General features: G+C 51.6%; 1 protein-coding gene across 1 annotated transcript; it reads left to right on the plus strand.

Annotated features, from left to right (window-relative positions):
• Positions 1 to 5,062: 5,062 nt before the first annotated feature.
• NCLIV_028430 (hypothetical protein) lies at positions 5,063 to 17,528 on the plus strand (the record flags this gene model as incomplete). Its single annotated transcript, XM_003883037.1, has 18 exons — positions 5,063 to 5,206; positions 5,663 to 5,825; positions 6,402 to 6,596; positions 7,215 to 7,664; positions 9,157 to 9,237; positions 10,456 to 10,584; positions 11,301 to 11,620; positions 12,555 to 12,635; positions 13,462 to 13,521; positions 13,583 to 13,645; positions 14,593 to 14,712; positions 15,154 to 15,166; positions 15,753 to 15,851; positions 16,016 to 16,117; positions 16,284 to 16,385; positions 16,550 to 16,651; positions 16,818 to 16,907; positions 17,494 to 17,528. The coding sequence occupies 18 exons, from the start codon at positions 5,063 to 5,065 to the stop codon at positions 17,526 to 17,528; spliced, it is 2,349 nt and encodes a 782-aa protein (XP_003883086.1).
• Positions 17,529 to 17,763: the final 235 nt, after the last annotated feature.

Below are 17,763 nucleotides of genomic sequence, written 5' to 3' on the forward strand. Positions count from 1 at the left end.
CTACCCATGTCTATACATATATATATATATATATATATGCACTGGTCTAACGGAGCAGACGAATGTATATGCATATCTGATGGGACATGGGAAGAGCAATTGTGTTTGTGATGACTAGACCGGCTCCGTCCCACAGGGGTGCCGTAGGCAGCGAAGGTGGTGATTCCTCTCGAATATCTTTGCTGGTCCATGCTTCCGCCTTATATGACACCTGCTCGTGCTACCTCTTACCCATCCCTTCTGAGTCTCCCCTTTTCTTCTGCGACAAAAAGTCAAGTTGGTTTCCTTTTTCTGTTGCACCGATATCGGGATCTCGTGTCAAAGCTCTCTTCGGCACACTCTTGAAGACACAATGACCCGATGACGTCGTGCGAGTCACCTCATTTTGCGTATTCACCAAACAGCGCATATATGTTATCAGAAGATGTTTCGGCTGAGATTGTTGACGCGTCTGTCCGACCTCGTGCCTATTTGTCGACTATTTGTCGAGCTTTCCGGAAGTATACCATTCCCCTCCGCCAGCGATCTACACATACTACCATCACTGAGCTTCACTGTCTGTAGTCCTCTATGGATACTGGTAGCTGTCGTATCCTTGTACACCTACTGTTCTGTCGGTGAAGCCTTCTGCACACAAGCCTATCTTGCAATTGCCGTTTCTGCCGACGTACTTGTCTTTGGGTCGGTGGGTCTCTCTGTTTACCCACACTGCCCCAGAGTTCCCAGTCAAGTCTTAAATATGCCCTGGCTGTTTCGCTCTCCGACATGTATGGACTTGCTTGCACGGGCAAAACGACCGGAAGAAGATTTCAATCCCTGTTTGCTTTCTCCACTCTCTGTTGCCAAAAGGATGCACTGACCACCTAGGGAACTGAGCGGCGGTACACTGTTTCGATCGGCTCCACCTCTCGCATCAGCGATGCTCTCAGCTCCACCTTCATTTTGTTTTGCTGTCGGTTTTTTCCGTGTTTCCGTGACTCTGCGTTGCGGTCCTCCTGTTGGACCAGGGTCCTTCACAGTGTTATGCTTTCCTTCACAGTTCTCTATGGCACATTTTTACCTCGCTCTTTGCAGAGCGAAAAACAGGATTTCTCCTGGATGTGCGCTCGTATCATTCCCCATGCTTTTTCCATGTTTGTTTATTTAACAAACAACGTAGACCACCTACAACCTTATCGAGCTCCTTCTTCGCACGAAAGCTGCCTCTCACACATGATGCAATCGATATCCCGAAAGGAGGCGAAGATGCAGGCGCTAGAAAGAAAGCAAACAATTGCAATGCGGTCGCATATTGGCTCCATTTTTTGACCGATGCTTCTTTGGTGTACGCCACGCTGTCATTCACTGCAGTCTTCGCTTCACTCCTCTGTACCTAGGGTTCATTCTCATCCATCGTTGACCACAGAAGCCGTTCCACCACCCCTTCATCCCTTCACCAGTCGACAACACCTTTTCTGAGTTGGCTCAACTACTTGATCCAGATGAAGTAGCATATGGCACCGAACAAAAAAAATCCAGCAGTAGCGGTTAAACGATAGAAAAGTCGAGTAAAGAAAAAATATAAACTGTTCCCTTGTCGGTTCCCGCGACATCACTACAATTTGTCTCGATTTAGCTATACAGACTGCCGCATCGTCTTCAGGTCAGCTCTTGTCGTCAAGTGTTTCCTGTATCCAGTGCGAAATGGAGCTGACTCGCTGCCTCCCCAACTTTCTTGCCCAGACCGCAACAGCAAAACTAGGTCACTTCACCTGATCAGAGGCGTATGCATTCGGAAGTAAGAGGGCAACCGAAATCGTGTATGAGCACCATTGTGCTTCCTCTCGATCTGACGCTATAGTGTGTGCATTCTGTATGGGTGTAACTTCTCGCCACGCACTTTGCTTTGGCTTCTCGTTCCTCTTTATTCCCCATCCTGATGACACCATCCTTTTCTTCAGCTGGTTCCATCGTCCAACAACCGTCCCCACATCCTCCTTCTCCAGACAGAAGTATTCTCCGAGGAGTATACAGCTGTCATCGAAGACGTCACTTCCGGGAAGACGACGACATTTTTAGCTGCCAAGGACTGCTGCTGTGATCCTGTCACCTAAAGCTCAGGACACCCGTTTTTGGACATGCCATGAATAACTTCGGACTGCAGTCTCTACTATTTCCCCTGTCCTCCTTCCTTGATAATCCAGCTTTTGTCTTGGTTATACTCAGACAACGGCGGACACTACCGGCCGCTTTTCCATGCGGCTCCGCCGGAAGAGACCACCTTACCCCATGTGCTTGTATTGCTTGATACAGAAGCCTACGGTGAGGGATGAACAACGAACACACGCTGAGCTATTGAAGCATTTCGTTTCCAGCCACACCAAGCGTAAACTTTTCTTCTATAAACATAGTATTTATCAAGGCGGATTGGTACCACCTAATCCTCCCGGGGATTCCTTCTTTCCTCACCTTCGCCTTCTCTACAGTAAAAACCGGACCTGCTATACCACATCTCTGGTGTGTTTTCCAGACGAAAGCAGTGTAGCTGACATAGCGCGACCCTCGAGGAACGAAATCAAGGGAGGACTGAAAAGGCCAGCCGGCCTCAGGGAGTAGTCTTACGTATCGTACGCCGCGGGACGGATGGCACGAGTGCCCAGAAAAACTAAGTAGACCCCAGACAGAGAGCAGGTAATCTCCATTTAAAACGACAGACGATAGGTCAGTGAGATGGTGCTGAGGGGCAGCGGTGTATGCTGCACCATTTTTGTGCCACTGGGCCTTGGGACAGGGGTACCGGACTGGTGCCTCTCTTTCCTCTCCTGCTCATTTGTCCAGCAATCGGCTTACCCCTCACTCCCAGCCGTCTTTTATGTTGGTGTGAAGTTAGGAGGTACCTGCGTTGTAGCTAAGAGTAGCCCGGGAAGCAGGACTCAGAGAAGCAAGAGCACCAGAGACAAAGGTAGCAGAAAACAGCGAACGCACCAGAGCAGAAGCCCCGAACTCACTGGCGTCCCAACAACAGCTTCGGACAGCCCTTCTTCAAAGTATCACTTTCGTCATGGCCTCGTTCTCGACGGGGCGAGGTGTCCTTGCGAGTGTCTTCAGGCGTTGGAAATACCCACAAGGATTCAGACGAACCCTCGCGCTCACTACTGTGACGGAGGCTAAGATTGGAGTGCAGCGTACGGGCAGTTGTGTCTAACTGCAGGAATAGTGTAATGACAAAAATTGCCGACTTTCAAGTAGAGTGCACACCACGTTAAGACAGGTGTAAGGTGGGGGCGAGCGGCCGGGGAGGAGGGTCTCTATGGGTTCCGCTCGACATCGTCGATTGCACCGCGTCGGAGGCATATGAGGTTGACGAGCTTGAGAGTCCCCTAAATCGTCTTTTGGTATCCGTTGCCTGTCCAGAAGGCGAAAGGGGTTCTACATGTTCCAGTGGCATGATTCAAACCATATACTTACATATATACATGCGAATGTTCATACTTCCCTCTCCTGCCGGTGTCTTTTGCCCGAAAAGATCCAGAGTGTATGTCGCCCGGGCGCCGTCGGCGTCGAGTGAGGGGAATAGCGACAGGGGACCCGCTCTCGGTGTACCGGGTCCACCATAATTTTCGCTGTGCAACGCACGGTTTTTAATCCTGCTGATCGAATTTTCTTAGACGGCTCAGCTCTTGTGAGTCGCCAAATTTCGAGTTGCAGCCCTTTCCTGGGCTTTTTATCGATTCCAGTTATGCTGGATTCCATGTAAACTTACATGGTGCGTGGCTTCTGTGCCGAATAGAAACGGAGTCCACGGGATCCTCACCTTTGTTTTTTTGTGCAGGTTTTCTCTCCGCGGTTGCTCAATGTTTTCCGAGGTTAAACTTCCATGGGAAAACAGACACTTTGTGTTGCTCCGTGCCGTGCCCTACGAAATCGCGGTGGGGTCTTCCCGGAAGCGATGCGAATGGTGTGAGAGAATTGAAGTTGACTGTCGGTTGCTGTCCAAACAGAGAAGATTTACCCTGGTTAGTGTTTGCCTCTGATGTCGTTGTTGATCCTTCATCGTGAAAGGAAAGATTCCAAAGCTGTTGATCGTGGTCCAGCCATGTGGCTGCAGAAGCGGGGGTTGACACCGACTCAGAGAGTAGGATAACAAAGAGAAACGACATTTAAACGCTACAGTGGAGGAGGCACGGCAAGAAACAAGGTGTGCACAAGAAGAGACTTGTTACTGGTATGAGGCAGTAGGACTGAAGCGAATACCTACGTAGAGGGAGACACAGGTAACCAGGCGGAAATGAAAAATTTCGCGGGGCAGTGCTCGAAGACAGCGGGAATGTCGGGAATGGACAGCGTCGAAGGAAGCTTAAGGAAGAGCCAAGTGGTAGACAGAAATCGGAGACAACTGAGGCATCAGAAGATGTTGAGGGTGTAATGTGGAGACCACCGCAAAGGACGCGTTATACACGCCGTGACTCCTTCACAAGTTGTTCTGAATGCTTTTGGTACGATCTGTATTTCCGGTCTTTTTTTCACCGCCGCCAATTCTGGCCATCAACCAGCTCTGGGAATAAAATTTCCTGGCGTCAATATGCAAGTGCTCGTGGTCCGTTCATTTCCGCGACCCTCAGCTAGTTTGTGTGCAATGCCCACAACCTTGTCTCCTGGTTCAAATCCTGTCGTACTCTTCCCCGTGTTTACACCCCGTCATCTTCCACTGCTGCCTTCCAGCATCATTGAGTTTTATGTTCACTCTTGATCTCCACGCTTCTGATTCGACCGCCTCACGGTCTCCTATCTGGACCCTTTCCCGAAAGGCTCCTCGCGACGCTGGCGTCTTCTCCGTGTTCCTGTTCTCTCGTTCACTGGTTGCCAACTTACTGTTCCTTCTCAGCCTCGCTTTCGTGTCCTGACCAGCGCCTCCTTTTCACCTTCCTCCTTCTCCTTTCTGTAATTTACTCCTATCTGTGGTGTATCAAGCCTTTCTTCTCAACGTCGGAACTGACTGGAGCCGAAGCAACCTGTAACCAGCTGACTGGAGGTAAACTTTGCAGCGGCTTCGCTCTCTTCTCCGAGTCTGCGAACCCCCAGGATGAGCGTCGTCCCTTCCGGGAACCGCCCCGGCCAGGGGCATCCCTCTGCTTCTGTGTCTGTCGTCGCTCGTGCTGATGTTTCGTCTGGTCCGGGGAGTGTGGGGGACGGGAGCCTTGCTCGAGATGCGGTGGATGACGTTGGTGTAAGGGTCGACTCGAGGAAGACAGAGAGTTTGTCGTCCCCTTCGTCTCCGTCTTCTGTTGGGGCTACATCCGATGGGCGAGCTTCCAGCATTCTCGCACCTAAAACTAGGCGTACGTACCGGGCATCGCGAAAACTTTCGAGACGAAATGAGAAGCCTAGCTGTCATCGCTGCCATTCCGTTGGAACTGTCGCCTTGGCAGCCCTCACGGCTTGTCTAGTGTCCCTAAAACTATTCTTTTTTGCATGCGTCCGCGGCACGAACAACTTCCCCCCGTCTCTATCGGCTGTTCCTCCCGCTTTTCCTCTGGCGGGCGCGTCGCCCAGGACTCTGTCCTTTCTTCCGTACTCTCCCACAGCTTCTGGTGTTCTGGACTCGGGACATTTTCGGCGACTCGCCAGCACACCTCCAGAAGAACCTGATGAAGCGACACCTTCCATCAAGTCTCTCTGCCAGGCAGGGGAGGAGCCATCCGAGAGTTCAAGCGGAACTGGAGCGTCAAGGGACCGAAAGAGGAAGGGAGGAGAGGGACAAGTTCAGTCCTCGGGGACGAAGCGTGCACGAGGGAGACCTGTGCAGGAACCGACAGAGGAGGAGGACGAGATCACAGAAGGCACAGGTGCGGCGACACTCAAGTGTGAAGCGCCTGTCGAGTGTACTCGTCCCCCTAATGTTTTGGCGTGCCGCAGAGTTTGAAACGACTCGTCGAATCACCCGGAATACCACTTGCCTCTATTTCCCCCTTTCCTCTGCTGTGCCTATGGATCCCATTCTTGGTTCTGGTGATTCGGCCCGCCACTGTGTCAACTTTCGCCCTTCGCCCTTTTCAAGCCTACTCGCGGCATCATGTTGCCTTCACTCGCCCGTACGGTGTCTCAACCTGCCTGCGCTGCCGTGAACGTTCTTCTCGCACCATATGCACGGCCTCTGCACTGTCCTCCCGCCGTTATGTTTCGCGTCCCCGCTTCAGTGCGTTTTCTGCTTCCACGCTTCGTTCCTCGACGGTGCTCCTTTTATCTCCTCCGTTCGACTTCCCTTCTCACTTGCGCCTCCCCTGCTGCGTGTGTGGGTGTTTTCAGTTGTGTTCCTCTGTCGGTTCTCCGTTCTCTCGTCGTCGCGTTTCTGTCGTGCTACTTCCTCTCATTGTTGTCTCCGCTGGATGATGCTTAATGTGTGATTCTGGTGTGGTTCACAGGAGTAGAAAAAAAGGCGTTGAAGCCTGCGACGGAAGGCGACGGCGATGACGATGCACCCACCTTCAAAGTGGTGACGAGCAATCAAAGGCAGAGGCGGTGGCATGCTATAGAACGCTTTGTCGATACCGAGCACTTGGACCTAACCGAAGAGGAGCTGACACGTCTGCTGGTTGAGCCAGAAGATATCCCTCCTCGTAAGTTGAGGGTGAAGCCGAACGGCGCGTCGGGTTGTGCAGGTTCAGAGTCTCTGAGCGATTGACACTGAAAGTCCAGAACGCATGCGAACTTTGTCCACCGTGCGAAGGATTGCCACTACCGTTGCGAGCGCCTCTGTCGTCGAGTTCATGTCTGACGTGTTCTCTCGTGCATGCAAAGGAGAGAAAGAACCATTGGAAGGATTTAGTGGGGGTGAATCGCAGCCTGCATCTGAGATGGTTTCGTCTTCACGTATATCGCACTGGACGGGCATAGTCGTTCGTGGAGATCTGCAGACGGACAGGCGCGTCGTGGTGGACTGCCGCCTGCGTGTTTCATGTTTTTGAATGCCCGGTTCCTTTACTGTACAGAGCTGCCTCCGTTGACGACAGGCTTTACGCGCGTGCGATCCGTTGGACTGCTGTATTGTTTCACTCTGGGGTGGCAGCCTTATTGCCTGTTTCTCGTGGGTCATCTGAGTTTGGAGGCAGTTTCGCGTTCGTTTGCCATCCGCATAACAATTGTTTCTCTTGGAATCAACCGTTTAAGTTAGTGTAACCTTAACTTTCCTCATCGTCCTCTGTTTTTACTTCTGCGCTCTGACTCTGTTTTCCCAGCATCACATGCCAATGCCTACTACACCGTCCTTCTTACACTGTTCGACCGATTATCACACGACATTTACGCATTTAGAAGCGTGGCGAAACGCACCGGCACCATGAGAAACGTCAATAGGTTCCTTCGCGCTACCGCTAGGGCGGTGTTTTATGTTCGTCACTATGACCGGCTTGACCAATACGTGCCGCCGCCGTCCAATCAGGAGCTCCTCACATTTGCGGTCACGGCGAGGGACCGTTTGCAAAATGCCATCGGGCACTCGCTTACCATGCTGTTCGGCGACGATATAATGTTTTGCCTAGATCGCCTGGAGTTGGAGCTTCTGCGAATAGCCATTGGGGCGTCACGTGGGAGTCATGGCAAGCCGACGACGCCCCGGAGGACACTGATACTCCATGGAGTCAACGAAAAGGATCCGTACATGAAACACATCCTGGACAAGCGATCTGGTGAGGCACAGCTTTAGGGTGAACGATAAACAACACGAACGTAAAGTGGACTGTGGACTAAAGGAAAGTCTAAAGAAGTGGGAAACAGCCCTGTCACATCTGTATATATATATATATATATATATGCGCGGGTTTTGGGGTGTTCTAACTGAACTCTGACGGTTGGGAAACTTCTGAGGACGTCTGAACCAGTGTGCAAAAACGTGAATGTTAGTCGCGTACCAAATTGGTTGGGAGACTGCGAATGTCGTATATATCGGCCAGCCTCTTTACCATAACACCTTTCAGAATACATACCTACTTTTCGGTCTTGCACTCAGTTCGTCTCTGCAGACTGACACACTTCCCGGCCCGCTGACCCTTCGTTTATACAGGAATCTAGTCAACGAGCATGCCTAACCGGTCTCTGGAGGGTACTATCGTTGTTCCCATATAGTAGAAGATCTTCCTATTCTGCTTTCTGGTCATCTCCCGGTGTTTTCTTCAATGCGCTTGGCCTCCCTCCATCGTGCTTTCTCAACCTGTATCAATTTTGTCTGTACTCACTGATGCGCTCCTCCAGCTGCGACTTGCGTATCTCTCGGTGTATTTGTCGACATACTCATGTTTATCCGCCGACCTAAGCGCCATCGGGCGGCTTTTGTATGAGCTCACATGTGTATTCTAATCCATATTGGTGTTTCCACATATTCAGATTTATTCATATATATGTATATATATAGATATGCATTCGTATAGGTCGTTTGTGCCCTAGAATGTCTATCAGGCGGTGCACCAGTTTGCCCGCTTCTCGTTCTACATTTATATATAGATATGCATTTATGTAGCTTCAGATGCTGTTTTGCAGGTTACTGTGCTATGCAGTTCTGTGGCACATTTGCAGAGCGTTACATGTCACGTTGTAGGATCGGTCGGTGGTTGCTTAGACAGAGCCACACCTACGGGCGTACAAGAATATAGTTAAGGTCATACGTCCATGGGAACATAGGGGCAGATACCCCCAGTACATGTAGAAATATATATATGTATATATATATATATATGCCGCTGCCGTATTGTAGTGCATTGCCCCATGTGGACGTAGCTGCATACAGCCAGAGATGCAGAGATACATGTGCGCAACAGCCTAGGCTCCACTACTTGTACTACGAACTACCAGCCCCGATCAGGAACTGTCAGCGCTCGATCAGGATGGTGAAAGCCCTGAGATTTAACATATAGGACACCACGGTTTGGCGAGAGGAGGACGAGGTACAGAGAGTCCCACATGTGGCGGACACTTACAGGCTATCTCCGAAGGAACAAGCGAGTCGACAGCGAATACGTGTGGAGGAATGGTTGACAAAATAAGTAGGCGGCGTGAACGATAAGAGGCGAAACGTCTCTGAATCAATATCGCTGAGGAAAAGGAGGGAATGTTTCTGTGGCGTCGACGAAGATGTGGATGAGTGTCGGCGGATGGTATTTTGTTTGCCTTTGCGCTGTTCTACAGAGTTGGCCTGGCGCCTGACAGGCAGGAACCCCGTGGCAGATCTCACTCTGTGGCTACAACGAAACCCGAGCATCGACGAAAGTAAGGCCCAGCCAACGAGCGAGGAATTAAGGAAACATTGGCGGGAACAACAGGCCTAGACTGGCACACAGTGAGGGTTTAGGGCTTTCGACTGGGTGCGTTTTGCCGTCATGTCCCGTTCGCTGTCCTCATCCTCACGCATAATTGTCCCTCGCTCGTTCCTTTTTTCCTCAGTCTGCTGCTGAGTTCTTGCTGGTTCCATTTTTCTTTTTTTTGTATGGCTGCTTCCCGGTCCGATTACTGAATTTCGTATTCGTTCGCTGGGCTGTCCGTGCGCTCCGAAGGTGTTTTCCCATCCGCTTCGCTCAGCCTGCAGCGTCCATCTTGTTTTTTTCTTTTTTTGGGGCATCCGTGATGGTCACCCAGCTAGCTGCATTGGGCAGAGTTGAAGCCCACGAAGCAAGGGGAAGGCAGAAACAGTCCTCCCGTGTGTGCTTGTTCTTTTCTGGATGCTGTGTGTTCTGTGCTAAAATGCAACGTGCCCTCTTTGTCATCTGCCATTAGGATTACCTGAGAACAGCCTGCTAAAAGCCACTATCCGAGCAGATCAGGCAGGTATGCAGAGCAAATGCGTAGCTGAAAAGAACCTGCTACTTCCAGTTTTTCAGCCCACCCACTCGCCCAGATTCCGTGTTTTCTTGGGGGGGGGGGGGTTATTAGGGAGAAGCTGGAGTGACATTTCCGCTTTGCCTGACCATGCACGAACCCCAATCTGTTCGAGTACATGTTCCGATATGACTACGCTTACATCCGACAGCGCTACGTGCAGTCCGCCGTCTCCTGTATATTCTCTCAAATGCATATGTATGTAGGTGTGTGTATTTCGTTCAGGTTTCCTCGTGGGCCTACATTCGATATTCATGCCTGTGTTTCCACAGTCCTCGTCAAATGCCTTAGGGCCGGTGCTGAATTTCTCGCGTGATGCAAAAAAAAAAGCAACGCCAGTGTGTGTGTGTGTGTGTCGATGCGTCCATCAGCCTGCGTGTGTAGGAATGTAAGCTTTTGTGCTGATATTTGGATGTGCCCATGCATTAGTGTGTCCGTGGGGAATGTCGATATCGACTGCGTCACAGTTTTGCATTCGTTGGCTTTCCCGATGCCATCTGGAGTATCAAGGTCTTTATGGTTCACGATGAGCAAAATATGTACTTTAAATAATTCAATTTTACTGACGCATATAGGTCGCGGTGGAGTGACGCTTCTATGGTTTCGTCTCAGCTGCCGCCTTTGGCCCCCATGACCCGAGGGCGATATTGCGTACTGACGAGAGTGGCCGCCGGTTCCGAGAACCTACAGTGCCAGCGTTGCCGCCGGCGAACATTTTTACGGAGGATGTCCCTGGAACAGGTTGGTTTTTGGAATCGTCTGTTGTGCAACGAAAATTGAGTTGTTCGCAGGCTGCCTCCGTACCAGACGAGCCTGATGGGATCATACTCTTTCGTGAAGGGACACAGAAGTTCACTTGTACACGCATGTGTGTCGATGCAGATCTGCCATTATCTCTACATCTTATGGGGGCTGGAAAACGAGCTCCACTGTTTCCGTAAATGGAACTGTATTTTCATCTGTATGCATACATTAACGGTGCATGCTGGGATAAGGAAACGTATGAACTGTCACGCGATCGTATGCACAGCGAGACGCATCTACTGAGAGAGTTCCTTGAATGCCTAGACGCGGGAAGGAATGCCTGCGTGTTTTCTCGCATCCACCTCTATTCAAAAGCGTATTGTCCAGCACACAGTCCATCACGCGTCCGTACGCCTGCAGCAGTCGATGACCGTCTCTCAGGGGCCCACGCAGTCAACGTTACCACGGAGCGGTCAAGGAGTCTATAAAGCAAATCACATTTCCATCTGCATTCTCTATGCTCTCATGCATCCGACCCATAAGATGCGTTTGTATGTATGTGTATGTGAGTGAGAACATCTAGCACATCCAGTGGGAGTCCCAGCAATTTTGATGGTGACTCTGTCCTCTGGCGTACATATCTGCATGCACCTGTCCCGATTGCACCCTCTTGGTTTCTCGCTTTTTCCTTTCTTTATTGGTCTGTTGCTCAGATTTTCCACCTTCCGAATGGGCTGTGTTCCTCGATGACCAAGCACATCTGGCTATTAGAGACGCCGGAGAAAGCCGGAGAAATCTGTTGCAAAGGCCGACGGTTCTGTCCCTCAATCGCTTTCTGCATCGGCACACAGTGGTTTGTCTGCTCTTGGCTAGAGCGGCAGCGATATTGAGCACTTACCCGTCCCTCGAGCGTAATTACATGTTCGTAAGAGCTACGCAAAAATTGAGGGACATGCTCAACCTCTCCTGGCACAAGATGGGCATTGGAGAGTCCGCAGGAAAGAAGATTGAAAACGTCCTCATCGCTCGCGGTGTGAGTGCAACACATTATGCGAGACGGGAAGCAGCCGCTGAATCAGCCACCTACGCCACAAGTGACAGGCATGCCGTGGGGCACCGATTTGACGCTGTTGTTACAGGTGAGCAGAATCGGAAAAAACCGGACCGCACAGGTGAAGCGACGACGAACTGAGACTCCTCAGTTGCAACCACAGCTGTCGTGAGGGTCAAAAAACGTTTCGGGCGTTGGAGATAGGGAAACGTTTGACGGAAGCAGTAGAGAACGACTGGTCGAGGCAGGCGAGGCGAGAGCTTATAAGGATGTAGGGTAGGCCTACCCAAACGTGGCTGCGGATGTACACTGGAAACAAAAGGCAGTTTCGCTGGGGCAACGCACATGGTGAATTTCGTTACATTCGCCGGCTCCTCCCCCGATAGACACGGAAATGGATCCACATAGGGGCCGCTATGTACAGCCGTGTGCACAGGAAAACCGTGTGTTTCGGCAATGGGGCTACGGCGTTGCGGGGCGTCGCCACTGGAGGAGGAAGTTGCGAGCTTTGCCAGCAAACAAGTGTGGACTGCTGAACCATCCTATAGTGTCAGAAGACTAAAAGCAATGAGGGCTTCCGTGGGGCGCTGAGGAAAAGGCGAAGAAGGACCCGATCCCCACACGTGACTCGTCCCTCGGACAGGTTGACACAGCGCACACGCTGGCACTCAGGGATATCTCGTCATCTTATGGGAGGGTGTCCCTTTTCCCCCTCGGCTGGCGGTTTGCACGAGGAAACATCGTGTCGCCGGAAAGCAATCTATGCAGCGCCCTCCCCACAGGGGGACCACCGCGTACCATGTGTCTTTCGTTGGGTGAGACGGTATTTGGCCTTGCATCTCCTACGTTGTTCGACGCTACGTTTCTCGTGGACTTTGGTTCGAAGTTCGTCTGTCTGTGTGTGTGTGTGTGTCAGCAACGTGGACAGCGTTACGCCGCGTCGACATGGTGGAGTTACTCGCTGACGCTCTCGAAGGCGACGACGAATTTGCGCAGCGTACGTCCGATACACATAAAACCAGATCATGGGATACTAGTGAGAACGCAGGAGAGGAGAACTGGAGCAGGATGAACGTGAAGGGCGGTGAGAACAACGGATCGCCGGAGCGATAAGCGAGAATGTTACACCATAGCCATGGTATACGAAACGGTGGTAGATGCGGAGACACGGTCACAACGGTCGCGTAGTGGGCGGGCACGATTTGCTGGGAAGTGTATGTAGATCAGCTGGTTTAGTGGCAGGAAGATGAAAGATGGGACCACGTCGAGAGCGCTGCAGCCGGGCAAGTGGAGATGACCGAAGGAGAAAATCGAACATATGAGACAACAAAAATAAACGGCCTGGGAAAGCGGGGGGAAGGTACAAATAAGGGGTAAGTGGACCGACGCCTAAGAGGAAAAACGCGTAGGGATAGGATAGGTGAACAGAGCGTGTCCGAGGCAGCCTACGCGGCGAAAGCCAGAGGGACGAAATGTTAAGGGTCAGTTCAAGGAGACGTGTTGCGGGGGAACACAGGAGAGCCACGGAGCAACAGGGGACACGTCCTACGAGATAGGCAGAAGGACAAGCAAAAGAGAGGAATTAAGGAACCTGCGATAAGCACTGACGAGGAGGAACGCTGCTTGAGGCAAGCCGCTTTCCGTTTCAGCAGCGGCTCGGTGGACACTGTTCACGGTACACTACTTGGTGCAGGTGTCACCGCGCGCCTGAATTCACAGGCTTTCCTGCAGTACTTGCGCGCCTGCCCCTCGGAAGCACATGCACAACCAGTGCGTTGGAAGTTCCTCGATCTCTTTCTCCGTTCTCTGCTGGCTGTATGCAGGAAGTGATGTCAGCACCGAGCCCGGGAGCCTCCTCGACCTTGTGCGGCTGTTTCGCGAAGGTATGTGCACTGCCGACTGTGTTTTCGGTTCTCTGTCGTGTGCCTTGTGTGCGGTTCCCAGTCGGTTGCTTCGTTTGCTGCCGCTCTCTCCGGCCCTGTCTTTCCCCTTGCAGGCCCTATGCTGGTGCGCATCTCAGGGTCGCCTACTGCTCTGCTTTGGTTCTTTCGATTGTTCCATGGTATCTTGGCCGCTCGTTTTCCAGTTTTCGTGTGCGCTCGCGTCTTGCCCCCTGCCTCTGTGTTCACCTCGTGTCGCTGCGCTCTCTCACGTTTCTTGTCTACGCCGAGCTCATATGGTGCGGGGCCTACTGTAGCATGGTGTTGCGCCTGGCGTTGCTCCAGATTTCATGTGCCCGTGGCGATGCTGCATCTTTTTCTGGTGCTTGTTTCCAGACGTGCTCGAACTGCGCGTGTGATTCTGTGCTGTCAGCTGGCCACTGGCTTGTCTCGTGTGTATGTTTTGAAGTGCTGACAGTATGAGCAGGAACGGCTGTGTTGCTGTGGGATGGTCCTTACCGTTGTATCGCTGATATGGCTACAAGTGTCTCTGCGATCGGTAAAACGAGCGCCTCGTTGCGTCGTGCCAGCATGTGCGCCTTCACATCCACTTATAAAGGCAACAGGGTTACAGCTAGGTGGGCACGCGTGTGGCTATGTGAGCGCCTCTGTGTGGCTGGCCGTACGTGCCCCTAAGTATAGCGTAAATGCGCATGATGCACTGCCGAGTGCGATGGCGAGTAGGGACTATATCATTTTGTTTTGTCACAACCTCTTGCCAGTTATGTGAGCATGTATATGCGACGCGTTTTAAGATGGGAAACACATTTAGTAGTGGCCGATATAGTCGCTGGGAACAGTGAGTTTCTTATGCGCACTCATCCCCCCCGTGACGCATAGACAGTGACTATTGCCATCTCTGTCATTGACCCCTTTCTCGCTTGTCGCGTATCCTCAATGGCACGCCTGCTCACGCTGAATCTGGGTTTCCGCTCTGTTTCCCGCACATGCTGTCAGGGACCATCGCTTCCTTTTGCTTCTTTTGTTTCGTTGCGGTGGACAACTGCCCTTCAGGTTCACTGGATTTCTCTGTCCGAGGCACGAGACCGCTCCCGGGATGGCGGCGTCTTGGCAGGGGCCGATGGACCGCGGCGGATGACGGTCGAGACTCTCCCCAGACAACCCCGACTTACGGTAAGTGAAGAGCGGAGCGGACACAAACAAAGGTGTTAGCTGGGGGAAGATCCAATGTAGACCAGCGTGGAGCGAAAACAGATGTGTCACAAACGGCTGTGCGAGCGAGGCTTGCAGCGAGTGCTCCACGCATAACCATATATACATATATATATATATATATATATATATATATATATATATATATATATATATATATGTACATATATATGAATCGGTACATGAGCGGATATGCATAGGTATTCATTCATATATCCATGTACAGATGGTAATAGCTTCACGCGTGGAAGGGCCGACCTGGACTAGTCGTAAAGTAACGATTACGGAGCGGGTTGTGCATCAATTTACTCACGTGTCTACGTTGAGCTCATGTGTGTTCCTCTATTTCCGCAACATGTCTCATAGGCATCTGTGTAATGATCTACTCGCTTTGTGTAGCAGTGGGCTTCGCAACGTAGGCCCGCCACGGCTCGGTTCTCTTCTCGCGCTATCTCTGGAACTCTCCGTATCATCGTCTCTCTTTTTCTCCGTGTCGACGCAGACGTCCATGTGCGTTATTCCCTCTGCGCAGTATTCTCCTTACTCGTCGCCGTATACTCCTTGTTTGTCTAATTCGAAATTAGCATGCCTCTTTGTTCGACGCTCGACTCCCGAATCAAATCCTGAACGTGCTTGTCTGTCTGAATAACCACCCCTCTACTAATACAGACTTGCCTACGCATGCGACAGAATGGTTGTCTGTTTTGGCCGTTTTCGCTTCTCGCGCCACATAGGCGGTCGCAGCGACTTCGTGTCTATGTCGGTGACCGTATTCGTGCGAGTGCTGGTCAGCTGGTCCCTCGTCCCCCTGATACGAGGCCCATATATTCGATTCGTCTCTGTTTTTACTTCCTTTTCCGTTGCACTCGGTGTCATCTGCGCTCCGGGTATGGTTGTTCCGAGTCCATTTCCTTGGGGCGGTCCTCCGTTGCCGCGTGCTTGCATTTTTTCCTTTGTGTTTCTACTTGCCAATGTCTGTCTTATTCCGTGTCTCCATGCAGACACAGGAGCCCAGCCTCAGCCTTTTCACGCACCTCCGGCAGACGACAACGGCGAGTTGCCTGGTGCGGCTGCAATCATGGATGCAAGTCAACACGAACGTACGCGGTAACAGTAAAGCAGAGCTGACCGAGAGCGTGGCGGGTTCGTCGACACAGCCAGGGGGGTGTTGTTTTCGACTGTTTTGGCTAGCTGTGTTCGCCAGGTTGTCCACCCGGACACACGTGTTCACTGTACAATTCTGTTGTTTCGCTTCTGTGTTCAGTGTACCAGGACTACCCGGCACCCCAGCCATATCCCCACGCATATGACATCAACGAGCTGTTGGAGGATGTGTTGAGTGTCATCGAAAATGACATCGGGCAGGGTAAGGTGACAGATCAGCTCAGATCCTAGCATCTATCGGTCACGCTTGTGCAGAAATTACATGAGTTCCGGGGTCTATCCGGTTGCATATCCCACAGCGCCCGATTCCGGCGTAGCCATTATCCGCATTTCTACCTCATCCCACTTTTTGTTTCTGTTGTATTCAGACCACGACGGAGACCATCAACAACCTGTCGTTCCCCCTCATCCACACGACAACGGCGAGTTGCCTGGTGCGGCTGCAATGATGGATGCAAGTCAACACGAACGTACGCGGTAATAGTAAAGCAGAGCTGACCGAGAGCGTGGCGGGTTCGTCGACACAGCCAGGGGGGTGTTGTTTTCGACTGTTTTGGCTAGCTGTGTTCGCCAGGTTGTCCACCCGGACACACGTGTTCACTGTACAATTCTGTTGTTTCGCTTCTGTGTTCAGTGTACCAGGACTACCCGGCACCCCAGCCATATCCCCACGCAAATGACATCAACGAGCTGTTGGAGGATGTGTTGAGTGTCATCGAAAATGACATCGGGCAGGGTAAGGTGACAGATCAGCTCAGATCCTAGCATCTTTCGGTCACGCTTGTGCAGAAATTACATGAGTTCCGGGGTCTATCCGGTTGCATATCCCACAGCGCCCGATTCCGGCGTAGCCGCTATCTGCATTTCTACCTCATCCCATTTTTTGTTTCTGTTGTATTCAGACCACGACGGAGACCATCAACAACCTGTCGTTCCCCCTCATCCACACGACAACGGCGAGTTGCCTGATGCAGCTGCAATGATGGATTCAGGTCAGCACGAAAGCCAGCGTGTAGACCGAATGAAAAAGGAGACACTCCTCTGTAGTTCTGACTTCTCTTGAAAAAATTGTGGAGCGCAGCATAGGGGACCTTTCGTCTTGCCCGCAACCGACTTTTCCGGCACTCCTGCCTTACAGCTGGCAGCTGCATCTTTATCCGCGCTTATTTCTTTCCTTGGCCTTGCGTTTTGCTGCGACGGTAGTTCTTGGCCGTGATTCTTCTTTATTTTCTTCTCTTCGTTGCATTAGCTGGTCCTGTACAATGCAGGCACTCCGTTAACTCCCACCAGCTTTTCCGTGTCTCGTCTTATCTACCATCTTTTCCACTGTGCTACGAGACATGTTGAGCGCATCTGATATTCCTTTTTCGGTCTCCCCTGCGTTTGCTTTCGTGGCCGCCAACCCCCGTGCTTCCATCCTCTTTACTGCCCTCATTCTCCCCGTTTTAGCTAGAACCGCCCATGAGATTCACCCGCACACCCGGTCGGGTTTGCTGTCACACCTGAGACTCTTCCACTTACTGCATCCCATCGTCATTTTTCCTTTCTCGTTTTTACACATCTTTGTCCGTGTTGCAGAAGAAGACCCACAACAGGAAGGAGACGAATCGTGAATAGGAGAAGGAGAATGAGAAGAAACACCTGAGGTGCCATAGAACAAGGTTCCAACCACGACACAGCCGCGCTAGGTCTTTCGCCTCGTGACTTTACCGTAGTTGCCGCCCGCCCCCCTTAGAGTGATTTCTGAGAGGAATGCGTTCTGTCCCTCAATTATTTTTTTTTCTGAGAGATAAGGCTATTGCTCCTATCGTGCTCTATTTTGGCGTATGTTCCATACTTCTGCAGGCA

This window comes from Neospora caninum, chromosome VIIb (assembly GCF_000208865.1).
Source record: "Neospora caninum Liverpool complete genome, chromosome VIIb".
NCBI classification, from domain to species: Eukaryota; Apicomplexa; class Conoidasida; order Eucoccidiorida; family Sarcocystidae; genus Neospora; species Neospora caninum.